The 18859-nt window shown below is 38.1% G+C and overlaps 2 protein-coding genes across 4 annotated transcripts in view; both read left to right on the forward strand.

The window, feature by feature from the left end:
- gabpb2a (GA binding protein transcription factor subunit beta 2a) overlaps positions 1 to 7551 on the forward strand; it is a gene marked incomplete in the record, with an annotated part of 15143 nt that extends 7592 nt beyond the window's left edge. Inside the window, 4 exon segments of the mRNA XM_024298420.2 lie at positions 1494 to 1662; positions 2112 to 2288; positions 2369 to 2487; positions 5134 to 7551. Of these exon segments, the coding sequence (XP_024154188.1) occupies positions 1494 to 1662; positions 2112 to 2288; positions 2369 to 2487; positions 5134 to 5475 (807 nt within the window).
- A 556-nt stretch (positions 7552 to 8107) lies between these two features.
- On the forward strand, positions 8108 to 15332 carry anp32e (acidic (leucine-rich) nuclear phosphoprotein 32 family, member E). 3 transcript variants are annotated; one of them, XM_036214170.1, is made up of 7 exons: positions 8108 to 8312; positions 11418 to 11567; positions 12141 to 12263; positions 12338 to 12500; positions 12572 to 12681; positions 14259 to 14298; positions 14369 to 15332. In XM_036214170.1, exons 1-7 carry the CDS (start codon positions 8259 to 8261, stop codon positions 14449 to 14451), a joined length of 723 nt encoding a protein of 240 aa, XP_036070063.1. In that variant the 5' UTR covers positions 8108 to 8258; the 3' UTR covers positions 14452 to 15332. The 3 variants fall into 3 exon arrangements, with proteins under 3 accessions (XP_036070063.1, XP_024154121.1, XP_024154123.1); XM_024298353.2 differs by having other exon boundaries at positions 8109 to 8312; positions 12572 to 12699; XM_024298355.2 differs by having other exon boundaries at positions 8110 to 8312; positions 12572 to 12663.
- The last annotated feature ends 3527 nt before the right edge of the window (positions 15333 to 18859 follow it).

Below are 18859 nucleotides of genomic sequence, written 5' to 3' on the forward strand. Positions count from 1 at the left end.
TGAGTATTTCTGTCAATCAAACGGTTGCAGAAAAACTCAGTTTGAAACTCAGCACCATAAGCCACGCCCACACAGAGGAGGTTTAGAAAAAGGAGGCTTCAGATCAACAGGAAAGACATTTAGGATCTTTGTCAATTTTTGTCAAAAACTTCACAGTCCCAGTTAAAACCCCACTGGGAACGTTTAAAGAAAAATAAATTTGTAGGGGGACTTTAATGAAACACTTTAACTAGAGTCAAACAAAATAGTTTTTAGCTAAAAACTGATCATATTTTAGAAGAGTGTTTTACAGTCCTCATTCTGTACAATAGAATACGGTCTTAGAGCTATTAAAGCTCTAATTGGTTTTGTTATTTGCTTTTCCAACAGTGGTGGAAGTTTCTTTAGAATATCCAACAAAACTTATTTTTTACATTTTTTTTACCACCACCGCTGTATAATGAGACAAAAGCGAAGTCATGGCAGCAGTTGGGAAAGCCAAAAGGATAATATTAACGTCTGACCCTTGGGCTTCTATCGCCACAGAATCAGACCTCGCTATAACTGCTCATTTTATAACAGATAAGTGGCAGCTTAAGTTTCATGTCGTCAAAAAACTCAGATAATAACAGAAAGCTGCATTGATAATCGTTACCTTCTGAATCATAATTAAATTGTGGGGTGCCTCAAGGCTCCTGCCTCCTGTGTGCACCGAGGTTTCAGTCTTTAAAGACACAAAAAATATATTTTTTTATAGTGTTCTTATTAATTTTTAATTAAAGTAATGTATTTCTGATTTTTTTTTCTCTTTTCGGGTTAGGCTTTTATTTATGATGTAGAAAATGTGGGCGTGGCCACAAGCTCCGCCCCACATTTTCCTCATCTGAGTCTTGTCAAACCTGCTGTTATGTTGTTCACCATTTTTCTTTCACCGATACTGTTTGGTTGGGGATATGAGGGGCTAAAAGCTAGCAAGAGAGCATGTAAACAGATGGGTGACGGGAAGTGGGGGTGGGCTTACTCAACGCTAACAATCCACAACTTAAAAATGAATTTCTAATGAACTCTTGCAGAAACTATGTCCCAGAAAACAACAGATTAAAAAAATAAATGTGGCTAAAAACTGCATTATAACAATTAAACGATGACGAGGAATGCTTTAAAAATAGATCAAAAGATGAATAAAGTGGATCTTTGAACAAGAACAAAAAAAAAAAAAGAATTTTGACCTTTTTAAGGCTTAGAACTCGGAGAACAAACACAATCTGATCAAGCAGAATTACTCTTAAATCTAATTTTAAACATGTATGTTATCTTTTCTTCAAAAATCTGCTCCATCTTCAAAGCACAAACTGCAAAAATAAATATTTTCTTTAAAACATGAATTATTATCTGCTGAAACTGAGCTGCAGCAGAATTTGTTAACCATAAAAAAGCGTTTCTGATTTTAGTTCCAAACACAATCTAAGTGTTTGTGACTCACAGCAGTTTTTGTTTTGTGCGTTTCTGCGCAGGAGAGCATGCAGAACCAGGTGAACATCAACCAGGTGAACATGAACCAGGTCAGCATGAATGTGGAGACCAGCAGCACCAACAGCCAGCCACAGTTCATCATCCAGGGAATACCCGCCATCCAAGGGGGCGTGGTCAACCTGGCTGAGCTCCTCAACAAGGCCAACGCAGGTTTGAGCATTTCATCATGTTATTTATTACAAATTTCCTACAAAACACACAAAATCTGGTGTTTTATAGTTACAAAAAAACTATTTTTACAACATTATATATATATATATATATATACATATGTATGTATATATATATATATATATATATATATATATATATATATATATATATATATATATATATATATATATATATATATATATATATATTGGAAAAATTAGCATTACTACGTAATTGATCGCATTATTTTTTTCAAATTAAGCAAAAACAACCCAATGGGTTTACAAACTTTTACTTGTTAGTGGATTTAATTATCATTTATTTGCATATTTGGACATTTCCATCCTTAAAAAGAAATAAATTAAAGCAGAAAAGCTATGAACCTGGAATTTATGGATTAGTAATTTTGTTTTTTTCCGTTTTGTGTTTTTAAAAATGTCTCTCAGGAGATTCAGAAGAGGCGATGGCTGCGAGCGCGTTGGACTCCAACATCCAGCACGCCGCCGTGGTCAACGAGAGCGGCCAGCGGGTCATCACCATAGTGACCGACCAGCACGGGAACCTGCAGACCACCGGAGGGATGGCGCAGCCGTTTTTTGTCACGATGCAGCACGGGCAGCAGAGTACGAGTGACGCGCCGGTGTATCATCCGAGACGTCTGAGCGCCACGGCGCCACAGACTGACGGTTTGTTCTCTCCTCAGTGCTGGCGGTGCCCGCCAACACGGTGACGGAGGAGGTGATGACTGAGGAGCCGCAGCCTCCGCCCTCTAGGAAGAGGAAGCTGGAAGTGACCAACAACCACAGTGACACCGGGGAGACGGTGGGTGAAGAAAATAAATCTGAAATATGTTAGTAAGTTAGGCTGAATTAATCTGAGGTTACAGTCATGGCTGTTAAGGAAACAGGTTAAAAAAATTATTTATTTAAATTGTTACGGGTAGAATTATGGGGTGAAATCAGGATTAGCTTAAAGTCAACGAAGAAACAGATGGAAAACTTGGAAAACAATATTGAAAATTTGAAAATAAAAATAGTGAAAACTTGAATAAAAAAACTATAAATGTAAAAATTACGAATTGAAAAAATATGTTTCTATTAGTAAAAGCTGCTGTTTTGAATTTTCAATTTTTTTTTTGCTTTTCTGAATTTTCACTTTCAGTCTTCAGTTTACAGTTTCAATTCTGATTTTTGCTGCTAAACTGATCCTAATTAAGCATGGGTGTATGTTTTTTTAATTAAAGTTTTCAGTATTTTTTTTTATTTATTTTTTTTATTCGGACACCAAGAAAATATGAAAAATTTGGAGCACTAAGGGACTAGTGAGTGGATTTGGACCCAACCACAGAAAAAAAGGGCAGATGGGGCGGGGCTTAAAAACAGCAGTTGGAATCATTGACTGTATTTGAGAACTGGAACAAGTGAGTGTGACATCAACCATAGAAAAGGGTTAACTTCCAGCTCAAACCAAATTAAATCCGTCACCATTTTTTTATTTTTTTTTTTTTTTTTCTGATACGGATGCCGCCATGTTGGAACCAGTCGTCATTAAAAAACAGTCAATGTCTCTATGACAACCACCTTGGCCAATCAGGAGTGAGCTTGTTGGAAGGCCACACCTTTACCGCCTGAAAGCGCAGCTACACAAAATCTATCAAACGTTTCAAACGTGGGGGCCAGCTGGCTCCGCCTACTTTTGTTGAGGCCTCTGATTGGTCAGTTTACAACTTGAACTGCAGAAAAAATTAGGATTATCAAGAACATGTTAAAAAGGTATCAGATGGATATTCTAACATTGAGTGACTTAATAATTGCATGTTTTTTCTCAATAGAAGTCTATGGGATTTTGGCTTCTAGGAGACACTCAGTCCAGTTCTCATATTAGGAATGGGCAATACATCGGTGCCAGTATCAATATCGGACAATATTTGCATAATTTGAGTTTATCGGTATCAGAGCAATACTAAAAAATAATTCACTGATATTGTTCTGACTGTTTTCAGATGCACTTTATTTTTGACATCATGGATACTTGTTCCTAATAGATTCTTGTCATTGGAAAGCTTGTGTTTACAGTCATAGTCAATAATTGTTCTGTTTTCTAGGGCTTGGTATCGATTATAATAACAAGAAACGATTCAATTCACAAGAGCCTGAATCAATTCAATTCTGATTTTTTTTTTTTTATTATTATTATTCAATTTACAGATTTATACACATTTGTTTAGAAATACATTAATAATCTACTATATGATTTGAATATATTTTTATTAATCCGATACAGTTACAAAATGTAAAATTTATTAGTGAAATATTGAGATTATTATCATACAGTGTTACATGGATTCTCTAAAGGAGAAGTTCTAACAAAAATGTTCAGATCATTAACATTGTAAACATTGTTCTGCTTCTCTTGGAGGACGTTTCAGTTTGGACACTAGGTGGCGATTGCGCTAAAGCATTACACTTTATTCCAGAAGAAGAAGAAAGAATGAGCAAAAAAAATGTGAATTAGACCACAAATAGTTAGTTTAAAACATATTTTCTTAAAAGAGTTTGGAAAATTTATATCAGTGAGTTTATAATGATGTTTATTTAGTCAGTAATGTATATTTAGGTCGATTGAGTGTTAGCATTAGCCGTCCTATGGGAAATTCTATTAAACATTAGCATCAGGGCAGCAGACTCTAAATCGATTTAAATTTTATGAATCGATTATTGATCTGTTGATTAAATTGATTAACCGATTTTATCAACCCGGCCCTACTTTTTTCATGTGTATTTTATATTTGATAGTGATACATGTCGTTCTTAATAGATCTTTCCTAATGGAAAGTTTATGATTTACAGCTGCATCTAATAGTCAATAAATGCTCTGTTCAACTATATTTTCAAAGTGATATGGGATCACTTCCTGTATGTCAGAAAGGTCAAGTATAATGTGACTGTATATAGTAAAAGAAAAGTTGTGCATTCTTATAAAGAAGCGACAAGCAAATCTAAACTTGGTGTTATTGTAGACACTTAAATATCAGTGTTGGCAAACATTGGCCACAGCTGCAAGTGAAATATCGGTTATCGGTATCAGCTGGATAAAATAATATCATCCCATCCTATCTCATATACAGTCAATGATTGGAATAAATAGTACACAAATTATTTTAATTTTAAAAAATGCTCAATTTCAGCTCTGTTTTTTGTCATGAACATTAAATGTGACTCTTGTGTGAACTGGACTACAGTTGTGTTCACATTTGTTGAGGACCAGTACATTTATTCAGTTTTACGTCACCTCCTGGTCTTACGGTGAACTGGTGTCACTCCAGCTGCTTTTGTTTTTTAGCATTCCTTAATATAGAAGTCTAAATGTTTATCACATCTGGCATATTTCATTTAAAAAAATACTGTTTATTGAAAGTGTCTCGTTAAAGTTGATAAATCGATGTCTTCTCCTCTCGCTTCTCATCAGGAGTTGTTGCAAAGACAGCTGCAAGAAGCCAACCGGAAGGCCCAGGAGTACCGGCAGCAGCTCCTGCGAAAGGAGCAGGAGGCCGAGGAATACCGCATCAAGCTGGAGGCCATGGCTCAGAGTCAGGCCAACAGCACCACCGCCAGCACAGGCGCCACCGCCAACGCGGCCAGCCCGGAGGAGGTGGTCGGAGGGGAGGACGAGGAGGAGGGCGCCGCGGGAGTGGTGGAGGAAGAAGGGGAGATGGTGGTGCTGCAGGAGGGCGGCATCATCATGGAGGGGGAGGAGGGTCAGGTGACTCTGGTGCAGACGGGGGGAGAGGCCGCACAGGTCAGCTCCTAACAGGAGGGCGAGGACGGGGGGAGACGCACACCGCTGAAATGATGCATCTTAATGGGAGGACGGTTCGGGAGGGAAGAACTGACTGGTGACACAAGGGGAGGGGGGCGTTCTGAATCCCTTTATCTGATACTAACTCGTGGGAGAGGACGGAGCGGCTCCCTGACAGGAACATTCAGAGGAGATGGAAGAAAGGAAGTTCTTCGTGCGGCCGCCGGTTCGATTCAGACGGCGGCAGAAACGAGGAAGTGTGACGCACTCAGGAAGAGTCCGAGGTTTGCTCCGGGAGCCGACTCCAAACCAAACGGCAGTGTTTTCAGCGCACGTGGGCAGCTGTGCTCCATGTGGGCAGCCATCTTTGTTTTTGCTGAAAAGATTTTTTTTTATGCTCTGCTGATTGATTAAGAACGAAGACACTCTGGTGGTTCTTGTGGAGTTGAGGACTTAAAAAAAAATTAGGAAGTTAAGAGTTTCAATTTTTTTTTTATTTCATATCCCCGTCCTTTTCATTTACACTTTTTTTCTTTTCTTTTGTTTACATCCTATTTACTCTTTCTTTAGTTCAGGAATTGTTACGTCTGAAGTGATTGCTTCCTATATGTGGACAGATTTTTGGACCATGTTTGCACCCTTTTGCTTCCTGTGAGGTTAAAAACAGGACGTCGACCACAGAAAGAAACTCTAGAAGAAAACGTTCATTATTCAGGGTTTTTTGAACACTATAGTTTTAACTTTCTATTATATTTCCTTCTCTGTTTTATGTTGTGACCCCTGCATTTATACAGGAGAGGACAAAAATCCACATCAGAAGAAAAATAAGACAAAATACATTATTTTATTTTATTTTTATGGTTACTTTTCCCGATAATCAAATTGCAGTCTTAAGTTTTTTTGTGTCCAATAACCATTTTTAGTTGAATCAATTAAAAAAAATTCAATAATGTTAATTTATTAGATTTATTGCTTATTTCAACTTATCTACCAAATTATTTTGCAGTATCCTAATATTTTTAGTTTTTATAAATCTTAACTTTTTCATAATATTATAGAAAACATAATAAAAAGAACTGCCTTAACCCTTAAAATATCTAATTTTTCTGTTTATTTTTTTCAGCATTAAAACTTTTTTTCTGTTTAGACTTTATGAGGTTTGTGTTACACATTTTCTACCACAAGGTTGTTTATTTCTATACATTCTAATGGGAGGTAATTCATCTGAAATGTAGACAACTTCATATGTAAGAATTTTTATTTTATTCTAAAGTTAAAAAGTAGACCATTATCATAATAGTTTCAAAAAAAGTTATTTTTTTGTTAATATTTTCAACATCTAATTAATTAGTTGTAGTAAAATACTCCTAATTAGCCATTCACAACCAGTTTTTGTGGTTTCTAAAACACTTTTGAGTGAAATTAATTACTTATTTTTGAGTTAATAAGTGAATTATTAAAAAAAAAATGAATTTTAGGAAAAATAAATAGTTTTTTTCAGGATGTAATTGAGTGAGAAACATTTTAAGAGTTTCTTTCTTTGGGTTTGGAATGTGATTCTGCAACATGAGCTCTTGACTTCTCTCACTTCCTATAATGGTTTGTTTTATGTGTCAGTTTGATTGACCACCTGTTGAGCTTTACTCATCTTTTACACTTAAAAAACCCTCCGAATGCCAAATTACCCGGGCTTTGTCACCTGCTGTTCTATATATTTTTCTGTCTCAAAGAACCACAGTTGTTTAAAAATGTCCCTAGTGGAGTTTTCTGAAGCCAAATCCCACAATTATCTAAAAAGAAAGCTCTCACTTGTTCCAGTTTAACCTTTTTTTCCTTTTGTCATGTATGTTCTGGAGCGTGTAACCCATAACAATCACAGTTGGTTTTTTAACCTCCCTCTTGGCTGCCTGCCTTACCCTCCTCTACTTTATTTAGCGAATGTGTGTCGTTGTTGTTTTTATAAGCTTAGCAAGGCCAACCCTTTTGTATGTACATATAAAGTTGTATTTTTTTAACTGTATCTTAATTGCTTCTTTAGGATGCATCGGTTATCTGAAATATAAACTTGTTCTTTGGCTAAAAAAAAAACTATGTTTGTTTATTTATTTAGTATTTTTTGTGTTTTAATTTGTAAACTTTTTTTAAGTTTTTTGTTTTTGATGAATGCGTTAGCTTTAATATTTACTCATTAAGGCTTAATTATTACTTTTAATCTATTTTTATTGAATTTGCAAACTATATCATAGTATAAAATATTCCCTTTTTACATTGTGTTTAATAACTATTTAAAAAGTTTTTATTATAAAAAAATAATAATTTTGAGGGGAAATCACACAACATTTAAAGTCATGATTTATTTATTTTTATAAATGAAGTTTGATTGAAAGGAGAACCCGTAGCCGGGATTCGAATATGAAGCCCACTTTTAAATACATTTATCAAGGTTTTTTGTATTTTCCCCTTTAATATAACAAAATCGATAAATATACTACAATTCCCATGTGGCTTTGCGTGGCCGTCTGTGGCTTTTGGGATATAGCAGTCTATTTACTGGATTAATACCGGATTAGTCATGACTGACAGGCCCTTCGTCCAATCAGCGTCAGTTTTGAAGAACACTGCCAACCCCGTGCGTCTGGGGGCGGGGCTGTAGTGAAGAGGGCAGGGCGTGAGATATCATGGAGGATCAGTAGGCAAACTGTGGCCATCAGAGGAGGGTGACCATAGCCCTAACTCCGGGAGTTTTTGCAACTGTTCATCCTTCGCTTCTTTGATTTCACGCCGCATATTTCAACATGGACATGAAAAAGAGGATCACACTAGAGCTGCGGAACCGAACCCCAGCGGAGGTGAGCAACTTACACTTTTATAACATGTTAATTATTGCCTGAAATAGTCCGTGAGGTGATGTGATTCCGGAGTCCTGACCGGCTGCTGCCCCTATTTAAAGGACACGAATAACTCAAAGCTTAAAAAATAATACTGTTTAATTTGCGCACTTAAACCACAAATATCGCCGCGCTGACTGTGCCGACTCGCAGCAGCGATTTCAGCGGGATGTGCGGAGCATCTCGCGGCTTGGAGCGTCCGTCCGCCCGCCCCCCTCCCGCTCTCCGGTGAAATCCCCGTCTCCTTCCGCGAGTCAAATCCCCTGAAAATGCAGCGAGTTTTCTGCCACAAATGTGACCTATAACAGGAGCTTCGTCGCGAAGTTTAACGTTCAACCGCTCCTTTTAAACGAAATAAAATTAAAATATTAAAAAGAAAAAAAAAGTCAGTAAAATTGTTCGTCACGAGCCCCGTCGGACAGAACCGTCTCGGCTCCTTGAAACCGGAGCGCGTCGCCAACAACAGCTCGGCTGTCGGTTGTTGACTTGTCCTTCGCGAGCGGACATTTTAAGTCTCTGGCGGCTCAAACTTCGACGACCCAAGTGTGAAAGCGCGCCCTTTTCACGGTCCTCCGTCACGCTACGTCGCGCGCGGGGTTCATCTCGACCCCCGTTTGACGGTGTTTTTGAGGGGGGCTTTTTGTGGCGGTTTGTATACGAAGCAGCTCAATGGCGCACCGAGGTCGGTCACACACGCGCGCCGGGGCTGTGTAACGCGTTACCGATTTACAGTCGCGAAAAAGCGGATTAGCTGCGGCATCGACTTGAGTTGCCGCCGGCCGACGATGGCGAATATCTGCACTTCGTGACCGCCACAACGACGCCAAAGGCACTCTGCCGCGCGCGGAGGAGCTTAGCGGTCGCGTGCTCACTCGGTAACGATGTTTTCAATGTTGGGAGTCGTAACGCAACAAAATGGCGTTACCAGAGAGCTTTAAAGTAACACATAAATCGTCGTCATCTTTCGGTTTGGACAGAATCGATTTTTACAACTTATTTCATTACCCAGCCCTCCCCCTCCCCGTTCATACTGCCGTGTGAGCGCTTTAGGTGCAGCGAAAAATGCTCTGTAAATTTGTGTGTCAAGCTGGGCTCGCTCATTTCTATACAGCGCCGCGCGCGCGCGTGTTATATAACCCACAGGCTCGGTTAAATGATTCCACAAACTTAATTCACTTCGGGCGAATGAGAACGCCACCGTCATGTTTTATGAATTGGGGGAAGCCGGCAGATGGTGGACGTGGAGGAGCCTCCACCTCCTCCCGCAGCGGGCAGCGGCTCCCGGCTGCGTGCAGATTACAGAGGGGGGGTGGTGAAGGCTTGAGCGCTCGCGGTGGAGATGGTGGAGCTGCAGGCTGATCTGATGCTCCACTGAAGCTCTCGCGCTTATATAAGCGGGGACGGCGAAGGGACGCAGGGAAATGAAAGCAGCCACCCGTCTGAGCAGCCCCCCTCCCCGGGTGCCATGGCAACATAGCATCAGTTTTCCTTTTTATGTCTTTCTCCAGCGTTTAAGTTTTAGTTTGTATTTGCATTTTCATTTAAATCAGATATTGATTCTTTATTTTGGTAGTTTTAAGTGGGGTTGTTAGTTATTGAATACAAGCTTCTTGAATGTAATTGAAAATGTTTAAATAAAGTTCAAACACAAAATGTATTTGTCCTATTTCCTCCCACATATTTTATCTTCTAATGAACGCATTTATTCTGTTTTTTTCTATTAAAAAACAGAAAAATAAGTTTAGTTGTAAGCACGCCAGTTTCTTTTTACATCCAAAAACGTTTTTTTGTTTTATCTTAATATAGCTTTTAAAAATTGTTGCTTTTATTTTGAAAGTCCCTACTGATGAATTCCTTAAAGTTAAAATATTTGTTATTTAATTAACTTGTGTTATCTTACCAGTTGGGTAATTTACAAGCTATGGAATAGTAAAAAAAATACTTGTTTTTATCATTTTAATGATACGTTGCTATAATAAATTAATAAAAACAAGATTTTGTTAGGTAAAAAACAAGGTTTTTGCTATAAAATGTCTAGTTATGAAACAAATCAACATAAATAGTGAGAACCTAAAAACTTTTAATATAGTTAGGATCCAAACCAGGAACTTCTCATTGTAAAACAAAACCAGAAATCCACAATTTAGTACATTTACAATTTACCTCAAAGTGGGTGTTTTTTTGTAGTTTTTAAATACAAAATCAGTAGACAGAACTACAACTCCCAGGTGGCTTTGCTTCCTGTGAGGTTAAAAACAGGCTAAATAAATAGGTTTTTAAAAAGTGGAAAAACAACCACAATTACTAAACATTTATATCTATATATTCAATTTAAGTTAGATACTGGACTAAAACAAAGTTTTTTGTTTGTTTGTTTATTAATTTACCAGGACAGTGTACAAATACATTGAGCTTAAAGAGCAAAAATTATTGCACCAGATTGTAGCTTAGTAGCTAATTTCCATCTGTAGTCCTTTACAAAACAATACAAAATGCCTAAACATTCTAAACATATTTACCATTTTAAACCATTTTAAAAGAAATGCAATATAAAACACATTATCAAGGATGTTAAATAAAACAAATGCAATATAAAATACGTTTTCACAAACTGACAGAGTTAAAATCCAATTTAAAAAACAACCCTTTTTTGTTTTGTTTTTTTTTATATTGGAATTTGTTTATTTCAAGCTATCAAAAAAAATACAGACGAGAAAGCAAAATAAACATACGTAGACACAGATCAATCACACTTAGTTTGGATAAATAATCATGAATCAATCGGAAAAAATTGAAAAAGTAAAGAAATATTATAGAAATAAACACATGTGTATTTATATACATATTTACATGCAATACATTATTTTTTCTTTGTTTGAATCAGCAGCTAAGAGACAAATATGTTGAATCTAATCTGAGTTTGAGTTTTAAAACATTTTTATAAGTTTTTTAGTTGGTTACTGATGTGTTAATGTTGTTTAACAGACTTAAATGAAACATTATGAATCATATTTGTAATAAAATGTAGAGAACCACAGACTAATCGTGCAAGTCTCCCTCCATCAGATCGTGGAGCTGGTGTTGGACAACAGTCGCTCGGCTGACGGGGAGGTGGAGGGTCTGACGGACGAGTTCACAGAGCTGGAGTTTCTCAGTATGGTCAACGTGGGTCTGAGCTCTCTGACCAAGCTGCCCGCGCTGCCCAAGCTGCGTAAGGTCAGTCGTCCTCACCTGCCCGGGGCTCGGCGGGAGGGAGGCGTCATGTCTGGGTTTGCTGCAGACGTTGATGTGTATCTTTCGTTTGGTCAATTTTCTGCATTTAAAAGTTTCTTTGGACGTTGTTGCTTTCTGGATTGTGAATGTGCAGGTTTGCTGTGTTTGTTGGGGAAAAGCAGTTGAGCTTTGAGATGCTTTGATCTTGTCAGTAAAGGGCAGCTGCAGTACCCGTGTTGGTCCAGTGGGTGTCACTGTTGTGCTTTTGATGACTCAAGGCTAACTGACTTCAGGCTTTAAAGACCCACTTTGATGGAAATAGTGTTTCTAACATGTTCGTGTGGCATTTTTTGGACTTTATTAAGAAAACTAAGCTTAAAAAGCTTAAAACTAAGCTTATAATTTGTAACAAATTACCATTATGTCCTAAAGAGCAACAATTTTTTTTACATTTTTGGATAAAAACAGCATAATCATTATTAAAAGACTACTGGGAGTGCTTAAATTGATCAAAAGATGGCATCCCACTGCCTTGTTTTCCTGCTTTCTTATCCTAAAGTTTGACTGTTTCCTCAGTTGGAGCTGAGCGACAACAACCTGTCGGGTTCTCTGGAGACTCTTGCAGAGAAGTGCCCCAACCTGACTTACCTCAACCTGAGCGGGAACAAGATCAAAGAGCTGAGCACCCTGGAGGCGCTGGTGAGTCCTCTCACACTCGGACTGAAGTGGTGGCTGTTTGTCAGTGGATGCTAACGTGCTGGATCACGCGGCAGCAAAACCTGAAGAGTCTGCAGAGTCTGGACCTGTTCAACTGCGAGATCACGTCCCTGGAGGACTACAGGGAGAGCGTGTTCGAGCTGCTGCCGCAGGTCACCTACCTGGACGGCTTCGACCAGGAGGACAACGAGGCGCCGGACTCTGAGGCGGACGACGAAGGTGAGACCCGGAGGTGAACGGCGTTCGTCTGATTCCGGCTGCTTCCTCAACTCTCCCACCGAAACTTACAGACGACGAAGGAGAGGAGGGGGCGGGGCCGACCGGCGACTATGACGATGAGGAGGACGAAGAGGAAGATGAGGATGGATCAGAGGGAGGAGAGGTGGGGTTGAGCTTTCAGGTGAACCAGGGCAATCAGGTGGGCAACTCAGGCTCTAGCTGGCAGGTAGATGTGCAGCAGACCGCCATCCCATAGTGCACTGGTGCTCAGCCAGGCAGAGAACAGAGTCCAGAACCGCAATCGGACAGATTTCTATCATCAATCTGTCTCTGATTAAAAAAAAAACAAAGGCTTTTAATTTGAAATCCATACACAGATCTTTTATAGCAACCTCTGAAAGTTCAGGATCAATAGATCTGGATCAGGAGGGAGTCTCAGTCTGGATCTAAATCCTGGAAACCGTTTCAGTTCTCTGGCTGGTCTGATGGAGTCTCAGGTGTGTTTTTGAAAAAGGTTCAGCGCCAACATGGCCGACTCTGACGCACAAACATCCAACGGGAGCCACAACTTCTTCTTTTTACCCTTCAAAAATAAAACACCAGTAAAATTTTTAATCAATTTAAACTTTGTGTTCAGAATATTTTTATTAACTCTAAAATTCTCAGTAATATTTCTTATTTTGGAGTTTTACTGATCAGTATCTGACTTGATTTAGGGATCAGATTACCAAACTGGATTATTTTCTCTCCAGGACTGATTGGCAGCTAATTTGTCAGATTGAAACAGAAACAGAAAAACATTAAAAAGCAGCAGAATTTGAGAGCTTGAAAGGAAGAAGAAGCTGAAATGTTAAACCTAAAAAGCTTTCCGTTTGCTGCGCTTCAACTTATATCTTAAATCTGTGGAGAGAAAATAGACTCTGATTTGTGTGTGTAATTCTTGATTTATAATTTGTTTTATGCAAAAAAATTATATACAAAATAAAAAAAAAATACAATTTACACATGTACTAATTAAAATTACAACAGCTTGAAACTAATCACACACAAAAATACGCACTAATCACCTCTTACACACACTCAGCACATCAGAGTGATGCGTTCAAGTACTACTAGAATGCTCGTTCATCATAGTTTTCTCATCAGCTGTTTCAAACTTTGATTGTGAATAATATCCGGTAAAACTTGACATTTTTCTACTTTCTTAAAAAGATATTCCTGATAGTTAATATAAAAAAAGTCTAAATAAGCGTTTTTAAAACACTTATCCTTTTAAAAATAAGAATATTTCCTGAAAAGAGCGCTTCTCATCTGCAGCAGCTCAATCACAAATCAGAGTAAGTCTATTTTCTCTCCATAAAAATCTGTTAATCTCAATGAAATCTCTTCTCATCCCAAATATTTTGCTCTTCTTTTTTTTGGAAGAATGTGTCGGACTAAATGAATATTTTATAAATAAAGTTTGGTTTTATTTGAATAAAAGACATGACACGTTTAAAAGAGTGTCAAATATGTTAGTTAAACTAGAATCCAGTGTAAAAACGATTGGAATTAGATTTTAAAAAGTCACTTCTGCGTCCGTAGCGAGCGCAGATGGCGAGCCGCCTGTCAGAGCCGGCCTGGTGGGCGTTGGCCTGTCACCGTGACGTAGCCATGATTAGCCGTAGAGCTTCATTCCCGTTCTGATCCCAAACATCTGCACGATTACTGCTCAGCCGGAGTGAAACTCATCCCGGTTCCGCGTCTGCTTCCCCGCAGGAGGAGTACGACGAAGAGGACGACTATGCAGAGGAAGAAGGTGAGAATCCGGCGCTGTGTTCCGGCGCGGCCGCGGCTCCGGTTCTGACCGGGTTCTGTTTCCTCCGCAGAGGATCAGGCGGCCGCTCAGGGACAGAAGAGGAAGAGGGAAGTGGAGGACGAGGGCGAGGAGGACGACGACGACGAAGACTAGTCCCCGCCGGTCTCCGCCATCCGTGTGTTGTCCTTGTGCCGTCTTTGTCCGTCTCAGTCCTCCTTCGGACCCCGAACCTCCACCTGACAGCCGCCGCGGCGCCGCGTCCCGCTCTAGTCGGTTTTTCTGTTTGAAATAGAAATCACTCGTTTATTTTTAGATAATATATGAGATTTACAGAGAAAAGATTTTATCTGAACTTGTTGGATCCGGCAGAAGAATCCACACTTCTTTCCCTTTAAGCTCGATTCAGGATCCCGTTTTCTGTCCGTCCAGCGAGTCTCCGCCCCCCTGACCTCCTTCACGCCGACGTCTGTGTCGTCCTCCGGCTGCCGCAGATCTTCAAGCACAGAAAACCTTCCACCAAAGAGTGAGTTTCCTCCGTGGGACCCGGAGAGTAGATCCAGATAACACAGGAAGAACAGCTTCATCCGTCGGATCCGGTTTGATCGAGTCTTCTCAGAGATGGACCGTCGCCCCGCCAGCAGGACCAGAACTCTATTCATGCCGTTCTTGTAGACCGGTGGTCCCCAACCTTGCATTTTTTCCAGTTTATTTAAAATCCGATTCTGAAGGAAGTTTTATTTTGAAGAACCTACTTGAGTCTCTAAACCACATTCAACTCATGAGTGCGTCAAATCGCTCGTTAATCCATCCGATACTTTCTTTCTTCGAGAAAGTAAACAAAAAACGACCATATCCGGAAAGTTTCTTTAAGTTGAAAACAGGAAACAGAAGAAGAACCTTTGACTTCAAAATAAAAGACAGCAGCAAAAACAGAAAGAACTCCAAATATGGATTCATCATAATAATATTTAGCACTTGGCTGTCTAATGATAAAAAAATGTTGCTAATAAAGTTGCTCAATTGGTGGATTCGGACCCCGCTGAAGTTGGCGTCTGATTTTTTTTTTTTGTTTTGACAGTTTTGAGTTGGCGTTACTGCTTGTATTTATGGTATTCATAAACTTTATAGTTTTTGAAATATTGAGCAAAATATGGAAATGAATAAGAAAGTCTTCAAATTTCAAAATTTTAAGTAGATTATCTACAAACCTTTTAAATATATTCATGGGCTATGTTTTCATATTTTATAGAAATTTTCCAAAAAAATTGGAGTTTAAATATTTTAGCAACATGCTAACGTTTTTGGCTAATTTGGCGTCTACTGAGGTTTTTTGGGCTAATTTGGAGTTTAGCTCATATTTAAGCAGTACAATTTTTGCAAAATTCGGATGTTTTAGGGATTTTTAAGCAATTTTAATTCAAATTTTTCAGAAATTTAGGTCAGCTTCAGCGCTTTTTCAAAGATCTTTTTTAACAGAATTTCCAATCCTTTATCAAATGTAACGTTTTGCAAATACTTTTGAAAAACTTTCAGCAAATAAAGTAAATGGCTTCACCATTTTCAGCAAAAAGCTTCACAATAGCCTCATCACAGGTAATGCAACTTTTCAAGTTCGGTTTTGTCATTTATATTTAGAATTGTAACATGTCAGATAACTAAGAAAAACAATGTTAAAATGAGTTTATTATTAGAAACAATCAATCATATATAGATTTGTTTTAAAAAGTGATTCTACACTAATGCTATCTTTATATTTGATGCCCCAAAGTCATAAAAATTTAAAATTCCATGTTTAAATTACTTATTTTAAACAGGAGGCATTATATTTTGAAATTGCTTAAGTTCTGTGGTAAAATGTAAAAGAAGATAAAAATTGTACCAAAAAATGTATATAAAATAAATATTACAATTATTTTAAATGTATGTTTAAGAAATAAACAGCTACAAAACATAAAGTATATTCTTCTAAACAGTGACTTGGTAGCTCTTGCTCAGTTTTGGACCAAATGGTTCTTTCGGCACCAAAAGTTGCAGAACTCTGGGTTAAGGGAAAATCTACTGAATCTTTTAATGGTTCCTACATGAAAACTAGTGTACAAATAAAGTTTAAAGCAGAGGATGGAGACAAACTTTACCCTCAAAAGTTAAGGGAAACTGGAAGCAAAAATGACAATCAGACGCCAACTTCAGCCTCGTACAGTAAAATATTACCTGGAAAAAAGTTGAGGACCACTTGGACTCTTACAGGTTCTGATACAAACCGGATGTCTCACATTAGAAGATACAGAAACAAATCATCCCAAAAAAACAAGTCTGCAACTTCCTCCTGTTTTATTTTGAAAGTTTGCTCCGCGCCGTACAAAGCAGCTTCCCTTCCTGACCTCCAAACGGACGATAGCAGCCATATCAGCCTCTGGACCCCCCCAGCATCAGGACATCACAACCAGTCAGGGAAATCACGTTTTTCCGTGGAAGATCGTTTGGACTTGGACTGCACCCGTTTCCCGCTCCAGATACGCGGACCGAAAGCATCTCAGGTCCTCCAAGGAAATCCTCGTGGTGACGTTGTTCCAGCGTGTGTGTGTGTGTGTGTGTGTGACGTAGCGTAGGGCTTTTATTTGTTTGGTTTTTTGGGGGGGGACAGGTCCTTCATTTCTTCCTTTTTTTGTGGAGTTTCTTCTTTTTGTTTTATTTTTAATTCATTTGTTTACCGATTAGCAGCTGTTGAATTTTATTATTATTATTTTTTAGTAAAGTTGAAACCCGAGTGGCTCCCAGCTCTAGTGTCATGTTTAACCGTCACGTTTTCCAACATAAATCTGTTTAATTTAATCAAAAATCAGACTTTTTTTATGCTTATAAATAAGAATTTTTACTAAAATAGATGCAAATTGGATCCAAAATGAACTAAAAGCAAAAAAGTTTTTGTGATCAAAAACATCCAAGAGTTGCAGATTTAAGAGATATTTCTGATACTTTGGGAAACACCTGAGCTCATTAATTTTAAAGATGAAATAGATGATTATTCGTGTTACTTTTCTCTTACCACACACAGAGAAGGACAAAGTAGAGGAAGAAACGGGATGTTTTTGCTTTTTTTCTACTTTAAACACCTGTAATCGGTTCAGTCCAGGTGTTGACTCCAGAGTCAAAGCTCTGCAGATCTCTCGCGCTTTTATTTGACTGCTGTAATCTTCTGCACTCGTTCAAATGTAGAAAATCTTGTTTTCGTGCGAAGTTAGCTCAGCTTTTGGATTCTGCAGTGGTGCTTCACGTCTGCAGCGTCAAACACGTCCAATCAGGATTTTCTAACGTCAAACTCGGCTGATCCTGGAGTCCATGACCTGATCACAGGACTGTTATAAACGCGGGCGCCATTTTTCAAAAGTTCCAGGTCAGCTGAGGTCAGGGTTCACTTCATTTTCGAGGCAATATTGTAAATAGACTCCCAGCTGAGTTTCAGGTGGTTTTTATTTCACGTTTCATTCAGACACTGAGGAGATGAAGAAGTTTTGTTGTTTTTTTCTTAAGCGAGGTGATAGTCGACCCGACGCCAGATCCGTGCTCCCCTCATCGATCCCACCCCCTCCCCCCAAAGATGTGTTTGACTTTTTGTGGTGTAACTAAAACATGTTTCAGAGGTTTTTCAATAAAAAAATATTTAAAAAATGTTCAGTTTGAATGTGTGTCATGGAAAAATACCACAAACGTACATGTGATCAAACCAAAGAGACGACGAATTAAACATGAACTCTGAACAGAAATGTCCCATAATTCCACTTGTTTGGAGGCGTGGCAGCAGAAGATAAAAAAAATAAATCAGTTATAAATAAATAAAAGTTTTTGATCAACATATTTCTGTAAATTGGGTTTCCAGTGAAATTTGATCATTTATTTAATGCAATAAAACCAAAATTAAACAATTTTTAACCTTTTTTTTAATGGTGAAGATTCCATTTTACTTTTTTTCCATTGGACATCACAGATTTAATAATTTCACTTTACTTGTACCAGAAAATCTTCATCCTGCTTTAAAAAAAACCTTTAGATAAAACTTATTTTTACAAAAACTAAGAAAAACCAATAAAAATGCTACATTAGTGTGATATCTGATCCAAAAACAATGATGAATCTAAAAACTGAGTTTCCCTGAAGGCAGCACGGTTTTGTAGCTCCTCCTAAAACAAGATCTAGAATTTTAAAGTTCCACTCCAATCATGTTTTAGCCTGTTGTAAAAGTGTTTTCTATTGTCTTTTAACCTCAAGAAACAATTTACTTCAAAGTTTTCAAAATTAATTTGTTTTTTTTAGGTAATACCAATTTTTTTTAAATGATTTTGACTTTTTTTATTCATTCACAGCGACAAATATATATATAAACAATTAAACAATTTTTAAAAATAAAAATAGAAGGGTAAATGCTTTAGAATGGGGCGGAGCCTGGAGCTTGTAGCCCCGCCCAGCGTATTTTCTACATCCCAAACACAATCTTTTAGAAATTATATTCATTTCTATGCTCCCGATTCACACATTTTTAAATAAAAAAAACTAAAAATTTTAT

Source organism: Oryzias melastigma, linkage group LG11 (assembly GCF_002922805.2).
Source record: "Oryzias melastigma strain HK-1 linkage group LG11, ASM292280v2, whole genome shotgun sequence".
Taxonomy (NCBI): Eukaryota; Metazoa; Chordata; class Actinopteri; order Beloniformes; family Adrianichthyidae; genus Oryzias; species Oryzias melastigma.